Genomic DNA, 17,401 nt, shown 5'->3' with positions numbered 1-17,401 from the left:
TGTGGAGATCCCCACCAACAAAAAAATCATATTGAAGATGAACACTTGATTCATAATAGCTGCTTATAAAACGGAAGGCCTCAGTATTTAGCTGTAACCCTAGCATTCCTTAAAAGCTTGCTAGTGTAATAACTGGCACAAACTGTGTTTCTTGGTCAAATCCAGCCTCATTGAAGATAGTTCCTATCTCGGAGATGACCCGAATGCTGTATGGTTTTGATGGTATGTTTATTTGTGGAGAGGGAAGGGGATTGTAAGTGGAGAGATAGGAATCTATCTGTTGTAATAGGATTTGGTCTGTGTATTAATGGAATGAACTGGCCTTTCTTGCTGTACTTCCTTTGTCCTTGCTGAGAAGGGAGGCTGAAGTTTCCTAGAGCTATTGATGAAGCTGGCGACTGTAAGAGGAAGTGTGGACTTTTGACCTTGATGGTAGTAACGGAGAATGTTAGGGGAGTTTGGAGAGCCCACAGGTTAGTTGTGAGGACTGGAAAGAGTAACATTTTTGCCTCAAAACAGGAATACACAGTCATTTTCTTCAGGACACTTTTTTCTTTTCTAAGATTTTATTTATTTGACAGAGCAAGAGAGCACAAGCAGGGGGAGCAGGAGGAGAAGCAGGCTCCCCATTGAGCAGGGAGCCCGATGCTGAAATCAATCCCAGGACCCTGGGATCATGAACCCCCAGACGCTTAACTAACTGAGCCACCCAGACACCCCAGGACATTTTCTTTTAATTTATCGTTTGGGTTTGTTTGGGAGAAACTCTCTCTCATTTCACAGGCCTTACTTACTATACCTCTTCCTACTATATAGAGTATCTTCCTCATTTTTTTCTCTCAAAAAAATCAAATTCCTGAGTGCTCCATTTAACAAAAATAATCAACTAGGAATATTTTGTTTTCTTGTTTTAACAATTCTTAAATTGAAATAACTGTTTAGGCTTAATTATTGAAATGCATCAGTGGCCTTCTGCCCCGCCCCATCTCCCTTCTTTGCCTGCCTCCCTCACCAACAAAAACATTAAAGAACACTTGATAAACAATAGCCCCTGTTTAAAAGGAAAGCTTCAGTGTTTAGCTAATTGTTTGCTCATAAAACATTTTCTTAAAAATAAATCATAAATCCTCTGTCCATATTTCAGAATCCCTCAATCTCAGACACACACACAGCCTGGATATTAGATTATTTCTGTGAATTGCTTTTGTAAATACCTGCTCTGGTATACTAACCAGAATTGAGATGGAATGGGATCAGATAGATCATCCAAAGACATACCAAAGTTTTTGTTTCACTCCTATATTTCAGTGTGTTTCTAAAAGACCTTTAAAAGCTTTTAAAAGAGGATGTTCTGTGGTTATGACTCCTAAAACTATGGGCACCAATCTAATTGGTATTAATAATTTTTTCTTACTGATGCTGTATGTGATGCTTTTGTGATGATTTGTATTTGGACTCTTAACACTTACCCATTGGGGTTTAGCTTCTATATTCATTGCCTTTTTAGTTCCTCTCTTATGGGATACCATAAAAGAACACCAGATGTTCTGGTGAAACTGGCCCTTGGTTTGGATAGTCTTTTTTTTTTTTTTTTTTTTAAGATTTTTAATTTATTTTTGACAGTGTACAAGCAGGGGAAGCAGCAGCAGAGGGAGAGGGAGAAGCAGGCTCCCTGCTCACCAGGGAGCCCAATGCGGGGCTGGATCCCAGGACCCTGGGATCATGACCTGAGCGGAAGGCAGATGCTTAACCGTCTGAGCCACCCAGGCTCCCCTGGTTTGGATATTCTAAATTTCTTCTAAGGTGGTTATTTACTGCCAGCTACATTTTTGTTTGCTACATGTAGCTCTAGAGTTGTGTCTTCCTTCCTTGCTTGATGTTGAGATTTTTTTTTTTATCATGAGAATCATCATTTATCTCACTCTACATTTCTTGGACATCTGCCTCTCACTATTACTGCTCTCAGGCACAGGGCTTCATAGAAGAGCTCCAGAGACTTCTGTAACAGCTGAACTAGACCAATGGTCAAGAAATAGGAGCTTGTTTTTAATTCATAAAATTATTCTTCTTAAATCCTGACCCTGGATTTTTGTGAATTTTACATCCTCCTTTCAGTAGTTTTAATTCAGAGTCAACTTGCTGGCTTAGAACTTCCCATTTATCACAGAAGAAATCCCCTCTAACTTCCCATAGGGCAAAGTATTGTGGATTGATGCATATTGAGCTACTTTTGTTCTTAGTATCAAATAGTGGTCATGGTAAATGCTCAGAACTTCCCCAGCGGGGAATCGTATCCATGCAAAGGTGCAAAATAGAAGGGCGTGCCTTATCTTAAATTTTAGGATGTGTCCTTCATTGTGTATGATTCCATCATTTTATAGTGGGGAGAGTTTGTTATATTTTCTACTTAAAAAGTTGATTTCTAAAAAATGCCTCCCTCCCCTCATTTTTGGAATGAGTGTTGCCAGTGGGGTAGAAGGACGTGTGGTAGAGGCCTTGTTAAATAACTGAGCTATTCCGTGTGTTTTTATGCACTTGCCATGCTAGTACCAAGAATGGAGGTAGTTCCGGGAGGTCTTCCCCAGAGCCCTCCTGTCTGGCTTGGTCATATAATAGCAAGTTGCTGGGGGTGTGGTGGAGCAGAGAACTCTTCTTTTAATGGTTCCTTGTTACAGCCCTCAGCAAAGCTGTGTCAATTCCCTTGGCTTTACAGACTATTGCCCAGAAGAAAAGATGTTTGGTTTTCACAAGCCAAAGATGTACCGAAGTATAGAGGGCTGCTGTATTTGCAGAGCGAAGTCCTCCAGTTCTCGATTCACTGACAGTAAACGCTATGAAAAGGACTTCCAGAGCTGTTTTGGGTAAGATCATCTGATGTTTTTTTACCATTCCTAGAGTGAAAAAGATCACAGCTTACGGAAATATTTCCAAGCAAGGCAGGCAATTGGAGTAACGTGCTAATAAATTAAAATCACTTGCATTCTCATCTAGGCTATTTTAAGGCTCTTGCTTTGAAAACGAACCAAACAATACTGACCACTTAACCCTTTTCCAGATTATAAGGAACTACTGTATTGGAAGCCCCTTAGTTATACCAAACAAACTTTTTTGTTTTTAACTCCAAGATATATAGAGACTTTACTCTTATTCTCTCTTAATAGTCATCTTCCGATAGTTTTCTATTCTTTGCATTGTTTTTCTAAATTATGGAAACGTATTTTAACTCAGCCTCCTGAGGATAATAACAGGACTTAATGTTCTGCCCTGAAGTCTGTCAGGGTATGTTTCATTTTATAATTTTGTTCTATATTTATCTTTTTTTTTAAGATTTCTTTATTTGGGGGGGAGGGGCAAAGGGAGGGGTAGAGAGAGAATCAAGCAGACTCCCTGCGGAGTGCAGGCAGTAGGTGGGGCTCCATCCCAGGACCCTGAGATCATGACCTGAGCTGAAATCAAGAGTTGGACGCTTGACTGAGCCATCCAGGTGCCCCTCATTTATCTTTTGACAATAAACCTCTGGTTAATAGAATGGAATTTACTTTCTGACAAATACTTGGGTAAAATACTTAGTGTTGAACCATTTCCCATGTTAGAAGTTATTTTTACCACCTTTTTTTAATCAAAATACCTGTTGATTGTTTATTTGTTAATCCTGGATTTTGTAATTATTTTGAAGGTTGTCAAAGAATTTCTCCTGACCTTGCCTTTTTAAATTACATTTTTCTCTTACTGTTTCCAGTGGTATACATGATAAAAGTTACCAGTATTTTTCTGTATGTATTTATAATACAGGAAAAGTGTATTAAATGGAAGTTTCTCAAAGATAAAATTTTAAAAAGAGCTTGGTGACTAGTCCTATAGATTTTTCCCCCTATGCAGATGCAGTCATTTTGAAAAAATTACAGTGCCTCTCCAGTTACGTGTCTTGTAAAACTAGAATATCATGATACATTATTTTACTTAAAAGGTGACATTTTGTTTGTGGAAGTACCTACACACTTCAGAAAGATTAATTGGACTACATTGTTTGAAACCGTGGTGTCGAGGATCTTCTCTAGGTCTTAAATTTTACTATTATTTAATTTTAAAAACATTATTTTAGGATGACCAAATTGCAGTACATAGAATTGGTTCATTGGATCAAGGATTTAATTATATTTACAAAAAGTACCACAGAAACAATGGAACTGGGTCACCCAGGACAATTAGAAATAGCATCTATAAACTATAATCGGGTGTATTTTTTTCTAAAAGAAATGTAATTGCATGAATTCTTTTTTTTTCCCTCCTAACATTTTATTTTTATGTAATCTCTACACCCAACGTGGGGCTCAAACTTAAAACCCCCAGAGCAGGAGTTGCATGCTCTACCAATGAGCCAGCCAGGTGCCCCTGCATGAGTTCTTTAACGTAAATGAGACTAATAAAGGTTTGATTGTTTTCTTCTCAGGTTGCATGAGACCCGTTCTGGAGACATCTGTAACGCCTGTGTCCTGCTTGTGAAAAGGTGGAAGAAATTGCCAGCAGGATCGAAAAAAAACTGGAATCATGTTAGTGCATCTTTTGTCTTTGTCAGTTGTACCTCTATTACATTTAAAGTAACTTTAGTTTTCCCCCTAATTTAGGAAGTAGTACATCCCTCAGATGGAAAAGTGGAAAAAAATAAAGAAAAACACCGGTTACTGCTCAGATATAATTACTTAACATTCTGGCATGTTTAGAAGCAAAATAGCTTGGTGTAGCATTTCCCTAAGGCTGTATCCAATATCCTCATTTTAGAGATTCACAGTGTACATTCACATATTTTTAGGTTTAACGCACATTCCTCCAGTTAATTAGACATGGATCCTTTTTTCATCTCTTAGGATAACATTTATCCTAACTCACTGTGTGGTACCATCATGAGCACATAGGGTTTAGAATCAACTGGATTTGAATCCTGCCGTTACCACTTAGTAATTGTGAACTTTGGGCAAGTTACGTTTACTTATAAAGTGCAAGGATAATAGCTATCTCATAGCTCTTAAGAGAACTGAATAAGATTATAGAAAGTCTGACACATAGTGATCAATTATGTGGAAGCTATTCTTATTCTCTATATTTAAATCTAGTTGAGGTCATACTGGTATGTAAATGTGTGTTCTACTTGCTCATGGTCACTGGTTTTCAATGACCAAAACAACACTGTTAAGTCTTATTTAATTCTTTTGTATGCTAGCTTTTAGAACGTTTATGGCATTTATACAGAATACTTGTTTTTAAGCAGGCAGACATTTATTCTTTATCTTTTTTCCTTTTTTTAAAGATTTTATTTATTTATTTGACAGAGAGAGACAAAGCGAGAACAGACACACAAGCAGGGGGAGTGGGAGAGGGAGAAGCAGGCTTCCCGCGGAGCAGGGAGCCCGATGCGGGGCTCGATCCCAGAACCCTGAGATCATGACCTGAGCCGAAGGCAGATGCTTAACGACTGAGCCACCCAGGCGCCCCTCTTTATCTTTTTTCCTAACACTAGCCTTACATTGTCGTTTGGTGACCATGTTACATTATTATGATAGGTTTTTGTGGGTCTTATGACTTAAAAAAAGTTATTTAAAAAGTGAGTTTTCTCTTATTAATAGCTTATCCAGAGACAATCCAAATTGTGATTTTTGAAGGTGATGGCAACCTTTTTAAGGGTGGAAATGTGCAATTAGTAAAGGTGAATGAGTTCATGAGAAGTGGTACCATGCAGGGCTGGACCAGTGCCATGCTAGGCGGTGAGAGAACATACCATTGCCATGTAAATGACCTCAGGGATAAAAGCGTATAGTGAAAAGAGCATAAAGTGTAGGTGTGAAAACCTTGATTTGGTCTTGTACCCCTTTCTACCCATTCTCGCCCATTTACTATCTTAGTGAAATAAGGCAAAAGAGAATTTCTCTTGTTTTCCTTCACCCTAAATTGGAGTAACAAAAATAGTCCCCTTACTACTTTGTAGTGAAGGGTAAAATCAAAAGTGTATGAAAGCTTTTTGTAAACCTTAAAACACTGTCTTATAGAAATGTTAGTTTTTGTTAGGCTTGATTTTCTTTAACCTCTTGGTCATTCTTACCATATACAAATCTATTCCAATTTTTTGTACAGCACACTGTTAGTATTGCTTGCTTCAAAGGAAGAAAATACTAGATGAACTGTTTATTCTTTACTATCATGTGGTGATTAAAAGTTCATGTGGACTCTCAAACACTCTGAGTAGAAAATTGGTTCTCAATTTTGGCTTCTTCACATAGGCATTTATCTGAACCAACGGAATACAAGAGGTGTCATTTTTTAAATGGTATTAAATATTCAGTATTTTCTTCCAGGTGGTAGATGCAAGGGCAGGACCCAGTCTGAAGACTACATTGAAACCAAAGAAAGTGAAAACTCTATCTGGAAACAGGATAAAAAGCAACCAGATCAGTAAACTACAGAAGGAATTTAAACGTCACAGTAAGTTTAATATTGAAATATGGGTACTTAAGGATAGTTGTTTGGTTTTTATTTTTGTCTGGGGGTGGCATATGGTATGTATAGATTTCTTAAATTTCTTTTAAAAAAGTGAAGGCATTATGTACTGTAGAGATACTTCTATGGACTCTTGAAACTCTAATCTTGATACCATCAGAGTACTTTGACTAGCCACTTCTTCAGATTGTGTGGAGACCCCTCTGACTGCTCTGATCTCTTTATTACCGTCTGAAATTTTCTAGATGCGTTTTTCAAGTTTGTTCACTTGTTTTTTATGCATAAAGAAATTGAGGTCTGGAGATGTGCAGAAAAGGTATGTAAATAATTAGTGGACAATATGAGACCAAAGCCCAGGTTTTCTGGAAAGTAACTGTAGAGATCATAACTCACATATTGCAGTAAAGCTAGCCTCAGGACTTTAGGTTTCTGGGGCAGTGTGTGTTGTGTGTGATGGAATGGGAAAGGAATGACAAACTAGTATCAGGTTCATATACTCTTTTTTTTTTTTTTTTAAGATTTTATTATTTATTTATTTGAGAGACAGAATGAGATAGAGAGAGCATGAGAGGGTCAGAGGGAGAAGCAGACTCCCTGCCGAGCAGGGAGCCCGATGTGGGACTCGATCCCGGGACTCCAGGATCATGACCTGAGCCGAAGGCAGTCGCTTAACCAACTGAGCCACCCAGGCGCCCAGGTTCATATACTCTTAATGGAAGTTGTTGAAGGAGAGAGTACCTGTAGTGGCACTTAAATATTTTGGAGTTTAGAATTTCAGGGTTTGAAAAGGAAATGCAGTGCATATAATGTTATATGTAGCATTTGCATCAAGTGGGAGGGTTTCTAAGGCAGCACTACTGAATCACACACATTAGTATTTCTGTAGCACAAATTTAGGAGTATTCACATAGGTGGAATAAATAAAACTTGCATGGGCTAGTCAGGTTTAACTACCCTAATGTTTTTTTAATAAGATTTTATTTTTATTTTATTTATTTGAGAGGAGGTGGGGAAGAGAATGAGACAGAGAGCACAAGCAGGGGGAGCAGCAGGCAGAGGGAAAAAGCAGGTTCCCCGCTGAGCAAGGAGCCCGATGTGGGATTCGATCCTAGGATCCTGGGATCATGACCTGAGCCAAAGGCAGACGCTTAAGCGACTGAGCCACCCACGCGTCCCTTAGCTACCCTAATTTTATAATTCAGGTCAGGCCAGATTTTGTGGCCGAACTTTCTGTTTTCAGAGCTTTTTCAAAATTGTAGGTAAGGGGTTGTGGACTGGTAATAGAGTTTTCAGGATTAAAAGAACAATCTGTTGGACCCTGTAGGACAAATATAATAACAATTTGTAGGACAAAATATTACCAATCAATGCTTGTTTTAGAATAATGGTAAAAGATAGTTAAATATACTAACAAGGTAGAGTGAGGAAAGGAGAACTATCATCTCTTGGGCATTTTGGTATATGTACCAAGCACTTTACATACATAACTATCTCAATAATTTGTTTTAGAGATTAGGATAGGAAGTAGAGTGGTGATTTAACCTTGACCCAGGTCACTTAGTAAAGATGGTAGAGATGAATTCGACCTCTGGTTTGTCTTGACTTCAAAGTCCTGTGCTCTTTCTGTAATACCACCCTGCTCTCTGGGGTAGTATAATCAATACCCACGACTCTGAAATCTTTGCAGATCTTCTGCTAACTTTCTGCTCTTTTAAGTAGGTGTTACTAGTCCATAGTTATTCTGATGATATATTTAATCTTTGGCTAAAATATTTTAATACTTTATAGTAAAATATTTAGGTAATATCAAATATGTGTGTATTTTAATTATACATGTTCTTTTTTATTTAAAAAATGTTTTTTTTCCCCAAGTTTTTATTTAAATTCCAGTTAGTTAACATACAATGTAATTTTAGTTTCAGGAGTAGAATTTAGTGATTCATCACTTACATATAATACTCATCACAACACGTGCCCTCCTTAATACCCGTCCCCCATTTAGCCCATTCTCCCCCCGCCCGCCCTCCAGTAACCCCTAGTTTGTTCCCTATAGTTAAGAGTCTGTTTTCTGGTTTGCCAACCCCGCCATGTTCATCTCTTAATTTCTTACGTTCCACATATGAGTGAAATCATATGGTATTTGTCTTTCTCTTAGCATAATACTCTCTAGCTCTATTCACATCATTGCAAACCTTCTTTTGTGTAATATTTCTGCATGTGTGTGTGCACATATACATACATGTGCAATCCCCCCATCTTTATTTGTTTATCTATATAGATGGACACTTGGGTTGCTTCCATACCTTGGCTATTGTAAATAATGCTTCAGTAAACATAGGGGTGCATACATCTTTTCAAATTAGTGTTTTCATTTTCTTTGGGTAAATATTCAGTAGTGGAATTACTGGATCACATATTTCTATTTTTAATTTTTTTGAGGGAACCTCCATACTGTTTTCTACAGTGGCTGCACCGGTTTGCATTCCCAACAACAGTGCACAAGGGTTCCTTTTTCTTCACATCCTTGCCAACACTTGTTATATTTTGTCCTTCTTTTCTTTTTTTGGAAAAATGTCTATTAAGGTCCTCTGCCCATTTTGTAACTGGATTATTTGTTTACATATGTTCCCTTCTTAATCAGCTATCACCCGGGGAAGAGAAAAAGACGAATTCTACCCTCTTTTCCAACTAAGTTTTAATGAACATTTGGGAAATAGTAATTTTCTTCTACCACTTGAAGGTTAGAGGAATTGATTATTCATATGTATATTCTTAGCTCCTCCCTTTAATTATAGGGAAAGTGATACCTGACTCAGTTTTGCCTTACCTAAGGGAATATTTCCAGTGTAATTTTAGATTTTTATTATAAAGCTGTGTTGTGGAGGGAGGGATTGGAGACTGAAAATAAGTCCCTTTGAAAAAGGTGTGTGGGCTTTGTACGCTTAGACTGAAGCAGGGTTTTCCCGTGTGCGTTGTGAATTGCTAGCATCTGTGTGCAACACAACAGTTACCTCTGGTTATGTATTTGCTTCCATGCATCCTGTGTGTACCTGACCTTTATTTCTCTTTCTGAGATATTCTTTCTTTTGTGTGGTGTACTGGAAAGGCATTAGACCTAGAGCTTAAAGATCTGGATTTGAGTTACTGTTCTTGAAACTTAACAAATATGTGACCCTCGTGGCACTGAACATTGGACCATATTTTTCTAATCTGAGAAATGGGGATAATCAGGTTAAAAAGGGTTTTGTAAAACAAAACAAATTCCTATATAAATGTTATTCTTTTTGTCATCTTTTTTTTTTTTTTTTTAAGATTTTATTTATTTATTTGACAGAAAGAGAGACACCGAGAGAGGGAACACAAGCAGGGGGGAGTGGGAGAGGGAGAAGCAGGCTTCCCACTGAGCAGGGAGCCCGATGCAGGGCTCGATCCCAGGACCCTGGGATCATGACCTGAGCTGAAGGCAGACGCTTAATGACTGAGCCACCCAGGCGCCCCTGTCATCCTTCTTAAAATCTACAATGAATTCTGGTTGCTATGGAATAAAGTTGAAAATCCCTAGTGAGTCTTTTGGAGGTCCTATTTTAGGCAAAGAATATTTGGGCTGAGTCAGTTCCCTTCCTGTGCATGGTGTGTTCTGCTTCCACTACTTTGCTTATCATCTCTACCTACCCCATGCTAGATAATTACTCCTTTGTGCCTTTTCAAATTCCACAATTTTTAAGATTTTAAAAATTGTAGTTCTTTGAAGAATTTCCAGGCCTGCATTCTAGAAGAGAATTTTCTTCCTTACTGCATTCTTACATAGTTAGTTTTATTCTAGTATCCCAAGTGTTAGATTAAACCATATGAAATTGCCATTTTTATAGGTAGAAAATGGTTTAATAAACTGCAGCTTCAAAATTGTTTCTTAGATACTAAGCACTTCCTAGGATAGTGAGTTTTCTTCAAAACCAGCATCGAGCTGATTGCTGCTGCTTCTGATTGTTGGGGAAGTCTTTTAAACATTCCAGTAGACTTATTTCTTAAAGCCTGCTATTCTTGAGGATTTTGTAGGTAAACTTTTGTTAATACAAAACACTATAAGCTCTCTTCATAGGGTTTTTTTTAGTCTGTTTCTTGCCATGTAGCATATGAAATGGGGTTTGATATGTAATAGGTACGTCCTTACTAAATACTCATTGGGGGGCACCTGGGTGGCGCAGTGGGTTATGTGTCAGACTCTTGGGTTGTGATCTCTCAGGGTCAGGAGATGGGAGTCCCCATTTGGGCTCCATGCTCAGTGTGGAGTCTGCTTGAGACCCTTTCTCCCTTTCCCCCGCCCCTCCCCCCACTTGCATGGGCTCGCTCTCTCTCAAATAAATAAATCTTTAAAAAAAATAATTGGTTCTTTGAGGATTGCTCTATCCACCTATCCTGGGAGGGGGGAGTGTGGTAAGCTTGACCCTTACTTGTGATATTGTTGTGACTGGAAAATAGCAGCATGAAAGCCTTAAGAGCATGGTGACCATCAACCAAAACATTTCTTTTCTGGCTTGTAAATTTGACTTGTCTTTTAAGGGCAAAAATACTAAATCATGTTTAGCTTGTATCTGATGAATTGCCTTTATTCCATTTGAGATCAAAATCTTACTGTTTTTCCTTTATAGGTAAGGTATTGTTTTTTTCTTTGGTGGCTTCTAAGATTTTTTTCCTCTATCTTTAGTTTTAAGAAATTTAGTTAATGGTGTGTCTTGGTATTGATTTCTTTGAGTATATCCTGTTTGGGGTTTGCTCAGCTTCTTGAATATATCGGTTTATGTCTCTTGCCAAATTTGGCGAGTTCTCAGCCATTCTATTTCTTTGAGTACATTTTTGCCTCCACCCTCTCTCTCTTTCCAGGACTGCAGTGGCACAACTGCAGATTTTTTTTTGTTATAGTCCCAGAGGTCTCTAAGTCTCTATTCAGTTGTTTTCTCTGTGGTGTTCGGGTTGGGTAATTTTTGTTGTTCTTTCTTCCAGTTCATTGATTATTTCCTCTGTTCCCTCCATTCTGCTGTTAAGCACATCCACTGAGCTTTTTATTTCATTTATTGGTTTTTTTCTTTTTTTCCCCAGTTCAAATATCAGTTCCACTTGGTTCTTTGTAGCTTTTATTTTTTAAACTGAGATATATTCATGGAGACTCTTATTTGTTTCAGTCATGTTCATGATGGCTCACTGGAGCATTTTTGTCATAGTTCTGTTAAAATCTTGGTCCGTTAATTCTAACATCTCTGTCATCTTGGTGCTAACATCTGCTTACCTTTTCTTTCAGATCTTGGTTCTGGATATGGGTTTTTTTAAAATTTTTCTTTTATGTATGTATGTATGTAAACTCTGCCCTGGGTGTGGAACTCGAACTCATGACCCCAAGATCAAGAGTCAAATGCTCTACCAACTGAGCTCTACCATAGGTGCCCCTATGAGGGATTTTTTTTTTTTTTTTTAAGATTGACTTATTTGAGAGAGAGTGCAAGGTGGGGGGAGGGAAGGACAGAGGTAGAGAAATCCTCAAGCAGACTGCCTGCTGAGCAGAGCTCTAGATGGGGCTTGATCCCAGGACCCTGAAATCATGACCGTGAGCTGAAATGAAGAGTTAGACATTTAAACAGTTGAGCCACCCAGGTACGCCTCTTTTTTTTTTAAAAGTCGTCTCCATGCCCAGTGTGGAGTCCAAAGTGGGGCCCAAACCTGCAGGCCCTGAGATCAAAGACCTGAGCCGAAATCAAGAGTCGGGCCTTTAACCGGCAGAGCCACCCAGGCACCCCTGAGGCATTTTTTTATATTGAAACCTGTGGAATTTAAGAAACAAAACAGAGAACATAGGGGAAGGGAAGGAAAAATAAAATCAGATGAAAATAGAAAGGGAGACAAACCATTAAGAGACTGTTAACTGTAGGAAACAAACTGAGGATTGCAGGAGGGGGGTTGGGTGGGGGGATGAGGTAACTGGGCGATGGGGATTAAGGAGGGCACTTGAAGTAATGAGCACTGGGTGTTATATGCAACTGATGAATCACTGAACTCTATCTCTGAAACTAATAATACTGTATATGTTAATTAAATTGAATTTAAATAAAAAATCGAAACCTGGACATTTAAAAATTATGCTATGGATCTTATTTAAACCTTTGATTTTACTGGGTTTTTTGGACACCCCTGTAGCAGAGGTGTTAAAAGTCAGGTTCCCCCCTCAACCTCCACTGACACCTGAGGTGGGAGGAGCGCCTCATTGCTATGGGATGGGGGTGGGAGTTAAAGCTCCCACATGGTGGGGGTACTCATTCCTGGTGGGCCATGATGAAAGGCTGACTCTTCAGCAGGCTTCCTCTTGACACCCTGGTGGAGTTGTTGAGGGTTTCATACCAATCTTACAAGGATGGAAATCTTAGGCTCCCCACTTGGCCTATGCTGGGGTGGGTGGGGCTGGGTCCTTTTTTTTTTTTATGGTGCTTGAGTAGAGTGATTATTGTCTAATAAAAGTTTGCTGTCTTTTTAGGCTACCAGTTTGTTCCTGGCCTTTTGTTTAGAGAGCAGGGTTTTGTTGGCACTTTTTTTTTTTTTTTTTGGATCTATACCCATTTGGCATTTCTGGGTTGCTGGCTTCTGTAGCTCCAAGACTGGGATTTATGAGGCAAAAAGAAAACCCATAAAAACTAGGGAACTCACCACCGTGTCTTTCCTTGGGTCAAGCTCTCTAATTGTTGCCAACTTTTAGAGTCTTTAGGATTGTTTTATATGTAATATCCAGGGTTTTTAGTTGTACTTATTTAGTAGTAGTAGGAGGAATGGGGAAAAAGTATGTCTATTCTTATCTTCCTGGAAGCTTATGTCCTCATTTTCTTTTAGAAACACTTTAGTACAAATGTCTTCAAATACAAGTAGTGAATAGAAAATAAATCCTTTTACTAATTCATTCACAGTTTTTTATGCTGAGCCTTAGTTGCATATAATAATGAAATTATACCTTTTTTTTCTCCTTATTACAGATTCTGATGCTCACAGTACCACCTCAAGTGCCTCCCCAGCTCAGTCTCCTTGTTACAGTAACCAGTCAGATGATGGCTCAGATACAGAGATGGCCTCTGGCTCTAACAGAACGCCAGTTTTTTCCTTTTTAGATCTCACATACTGGAAAAGGTAAAAGCAACAGAAAATATCTCTCTAACCAGCAAACCTTCTTAATTACAGGCAATGGTTTCCCACTTCCTTAGCAATTAAATGGCATTTGGCAAACAGCTGGTAGCACACATGGTTGGAGGTGGATTAAGCAAGAATTGAGCTGAGAGTTGGGATTTTGTGTGCTTTTCCTATTAAAATTGATGTAAAATAAAAATCATGTTAGGGAACCTAAATAGGAATTTCCTATAATGGAGTAGACTAGGTATTCTGACCAGTTCTCTCACTGAAAAAAGTAAAAGGTAGAAATACATATTTTTAAGTCTTTAAAAATAGCATTGATAGGTGAGTAAATTAAAAAGGAATAATCAAAGGCCAAAATGCTAAGTGAATGTGGGGCCCCCACAGTCAAAAAAGAGAATAGACCAAGAAAGAGAATATTCAAAGAGAAAGTGATTAAGGGTTTTCTTTTTCACAGATTTGGGGAAAACTAACAAAAGTGAGATAATAAGCATTTATCTTATGGTAGAGAAAATTCACCCATAGATGACTTGTTACGGTGAAACTGTGGAACATGAAAGACAAGATAGATCTTTAAGCAGTGGGAAAATAAAGACATTATTATTATTATTATTATTTTTAAAGATTTTATTTATTTGACAGAGAAAGACACAGAGAGGGAACACAAGCAGGGGGAGTGGGAGAGGGAGAAGCAGGCTTCCCGCCGAGCAGGGAGCCTGATGTGGGGCTCGATCCCAGGACCCTGGGACCATGACCTGAGCCAAAGGCAGCCGCTTACTGACTGAGCCACCCAGGCACCCCCCCTTTTTTTAATTGTTTTTTTTAATTTATTTTTTTGAGAAAGAGAGCGTGTACATGGGAGCATGCACGAGCAGAGGGGAGGGGGAGGGAGAGAGGGGCAGACAGAGAGGTAGAAGTGAACTCTCTGCTGAGCAGGGAGCCCCATGCGGGACTCGATCACAGGACCCTGGGATCATGACCTGAGCCGAAGGCAGACGCTTCACCGACTGAGCCACCCAGGCGCCCAAGACATTATTTTCAAAGGAACAACAAACATACAAAGCTGAGTTCTCAGCATGAACAAAGGAAGCCAAAAAACAATAGATTAATATTTTCAATGGACCAAGAGATAGAAATTCTCAACCTAGAATTATATATATGTAGCAAAAGTATCCTTTGGGGTGCCTGGCTGGCTCAGTTGGAAGAGCATGTGACTCTTGATCATGAGATTGTGTTTGAGCCCCACGTTGGGTGTAGAGATTACTTAAAATAAATAAATAAACTAAAAAAAAAAATCTTTCATGAACAAGGGTATAAGACTTTTTGACTGGGGAAAAAAATTTGAGAATTTGCTGCCAAGCTGACCCTAAATAACAAAGTTCTACAAGCAGAAAAAGAGATCCTAGATTAAAATTCTGAGGATAGTTAAACAAAGTAGCAAACATTTAGGTGAATTTGAACAAACACTGACTGTTTGAAATAACAATAGTTGTGGGAGTAAAAAAAAAAAAAGCGAATTACAAGACAGTAACATAAGTCTAGGCAGTAATAGTGAGAAGAGTTAAGGTATCCTAACATCCTTTGCATTGTTGAGAATAAATATATTGAATAACTTTGGGACTAGATTAACTATGTCACCACTAGAAGAATAAAAAAAAAGAGTGAAAACCTCCAGAGTTGAGAAGGGCAGGGCAGAATATTTAAAAATATACCTAAATATACCTAGCAAAACAAGATGGAAATAGAAAACTTCTATATATTTGTAAATTAAGAAACCATGAGTCCAAAGAAGAAAGTATAATATAAATGAGAAAACCTTTATAACTAAAGAATAACTGAAAAATACCACGAATCAGAACAAATGATACGAAGTTTCAAAGAGTTGGAGGAAGAGTTAATGCATTCATTCATTCATTCATTCATTTATTTGACAGTCTGCGCAAAAGAGAGCACGGAGCACGTGCACCAGCAGGGGGATGCATAAGCAGAGGGGAGCGGAAGAGGGAGAAGTAGGCTTCCCACTGAGCAGGGAGCCCGATGTGGGTCTCCATCATGGGACCCTGAGGTCATGACCTGAGCTGAAGACAGACGCTTAACCAACTCAGCCACTCAGGTGCCCCAAGTTAATGCCTTTTTTTTTTTTCTTTTTTTAAAGATTTTTTATTTATTTATTTGAGAGAGAGAATGAGATACAGAGAGCATGAGAGGGGGGAGGGTCAGAAGGAGAAGCAGACTCCCCGCTGAGCAGGGAGCCTGATGCGGGACTCGATCCTGGGACTCCAGGATCATGACCTGAGCCGAAGGCAGTCGCTTAACCAACTGAGCCACCCAGGCGCCCCCAAGTTAATGCCTTTAATGCTTAGAAAAGAAAGACTAAAAGTAAATGAAGTGGTATATGTGTCCAATTTAAAGATTAATGAAGCCCAATACAAAGAAAAATGAAAGCAAGGAGGTCTTAAAGATATGAGTAGAGGGGCGCCTGGGTGGCTCAGTCGTTAAGCGTCTGCCTTAGGCTCAGGTCATGATCCCAGGGTCCTGGGATCGAGCCCCACATCGGGCTCCCTGCTCCACAGGAAGCCTGCTTCTCCCTCTCCCACTCCCCCTGCTTGTGTTCCCTCTCTCGCTGCCTCTCTCTGTCAAATAAATAAATAAAATCTTAAAAAAAAAAAAGATATGAGTAGAAACAAATGGGAGTAGAAAACCAGTATGCAGCGAATAGGATCAGTAAAGAAACAAGTTAGATCTTGAAAAACACCTGACCAAAAAAACCACTAGAGATGAAGCAGATAAAGAAAAAAGAGATAATACAGATAAGCATCTTGGATAACGAAAGGGAGATTTAGCTATAAATAAAACAAATTTAAAAGACACACATTATAGGTGGCGCCTGGGTGGCTCAGTCGTTAAGCATCTGCCTTCGGCTCAGGTCATGATCCCAGGGTCCTGGGATCGAGCCCCGCATCGGGCTCCTTGCTCAGCGGGAAGCCTGCTTCTCCCTTTCCCACTCCACCTGCTTGTGTTCCCCCTCTCGCTGTGTATCTCGCTCTGTCAAATAAATAAATAAAAATCTTAAAAAAAAAAAAAAAAAAGACACACATTATAAACAACTGTATGCCAATAAATTGAACATATAGGTGAAGTGGATACATTAGTAGGAAAAGTTTACCTAAGTTGTCTCAAGAAAAAATAGAAAAAAAATAGAAAACCTGTATAGTATAAAAAGTTGATGCATTGGTCAAAGTCTTGCGTCCAAAAACCCCAGACCCATTTAGGCAAGTTCTACCAGACATTCTAGAAACAAATGATTCTGATCTTGCATTGGCTTTTTCAGATGATGAGTAAAAGAGAGCGTAGGCTCCAAGCATTCTATGAGGCTAACATAACTTCGATACCAAAAGAGTGTATCATGACCAGATTAGATTTATTCTAGGGATATAAGATTGGTTTAAACATTAAAAATCAGCTGATAGAAATTTGCCACATTGACAGTTTGTAAAGGAGGGGAAAAAATGCCTACCATCTTAGCAGTATTTTGAAGATGTTTGATAAATTTGAATGTTTCTTCAAAACTTAAAACCTTTAGTAAATAGGAATACAAGGGAACCACATTGATAAATAATTGGTGTTTTCGAGTAAACATGAACATGTTTCCATTTCTGTATCCCAGCAACATAACCTAGAAAACGTTTAAGCATGCATTGATGTGTGTATAGCATATTTGTAGTAGTGGAAGTTGTCCCAGTAAAAGGAC

The 17,401-nt window shown here is 38.7% G+C and overlaps 1 protein-coding gene across 8 annotated transcripts in view; it reads left to right on the top strand.

The window, feature by feature from the left end:
- SINHCAF (SIN3-HDAC complex associated factor) overlaps positions 1 to 17,401 on the top strand; it is a 32,203-nt gene that overhangs the window by 11,993 nt on the left and 2,809 nt on the right. For 7 of the 8 annotated variants that reach the window (XM_078075839.1, XM_078075843.1, XM_036111059.2 and 4 more), the window contains exons 2-5: positions 2,714 to 2,861; positions 4,451 to 4,550; positions 6,348 to 6,474; positions 13,500 to 13,650. In XM_078075839.1, coding sequence (XP_077931965.1) covers positions 2,734 to 2,861; positions 4,451 to 4,550; positions 6,348 to 6,474; positions 13,500 to 13,650 — 506 coding nt within the window. In that variant the 5' untranslated portion in view covers positions 2,714 to 2,733. Of the gene's footprint in view, positions 1 to 1,657; positions 1,804 to 2,713; positions 2,862 to 4,450; positions 4,551 to 6,347; positions 6,475 to 13,499; positions 13,651 to 17,401 lie in introns of those variants that run through there. The other variant, XM_078075842.1, reaches the window with a different exon arrangement.

Source organism: Halichoerus grypus, chromosome 6 (genome assembly GCF_964656455.1).
Source record: "Halichoerus grypus chromosome 6, mHalGry1.hap1.1, whole genome shotgun sequence".
NCBI lineage: Eukaryota > Metazoa > Chordata > Mammalia > Carnivora > Phocidae > Halichoerus > Halichoerus grypus.
This window is presented reverse-complemented; position numbering and strand designations above follow the sequence as displayed.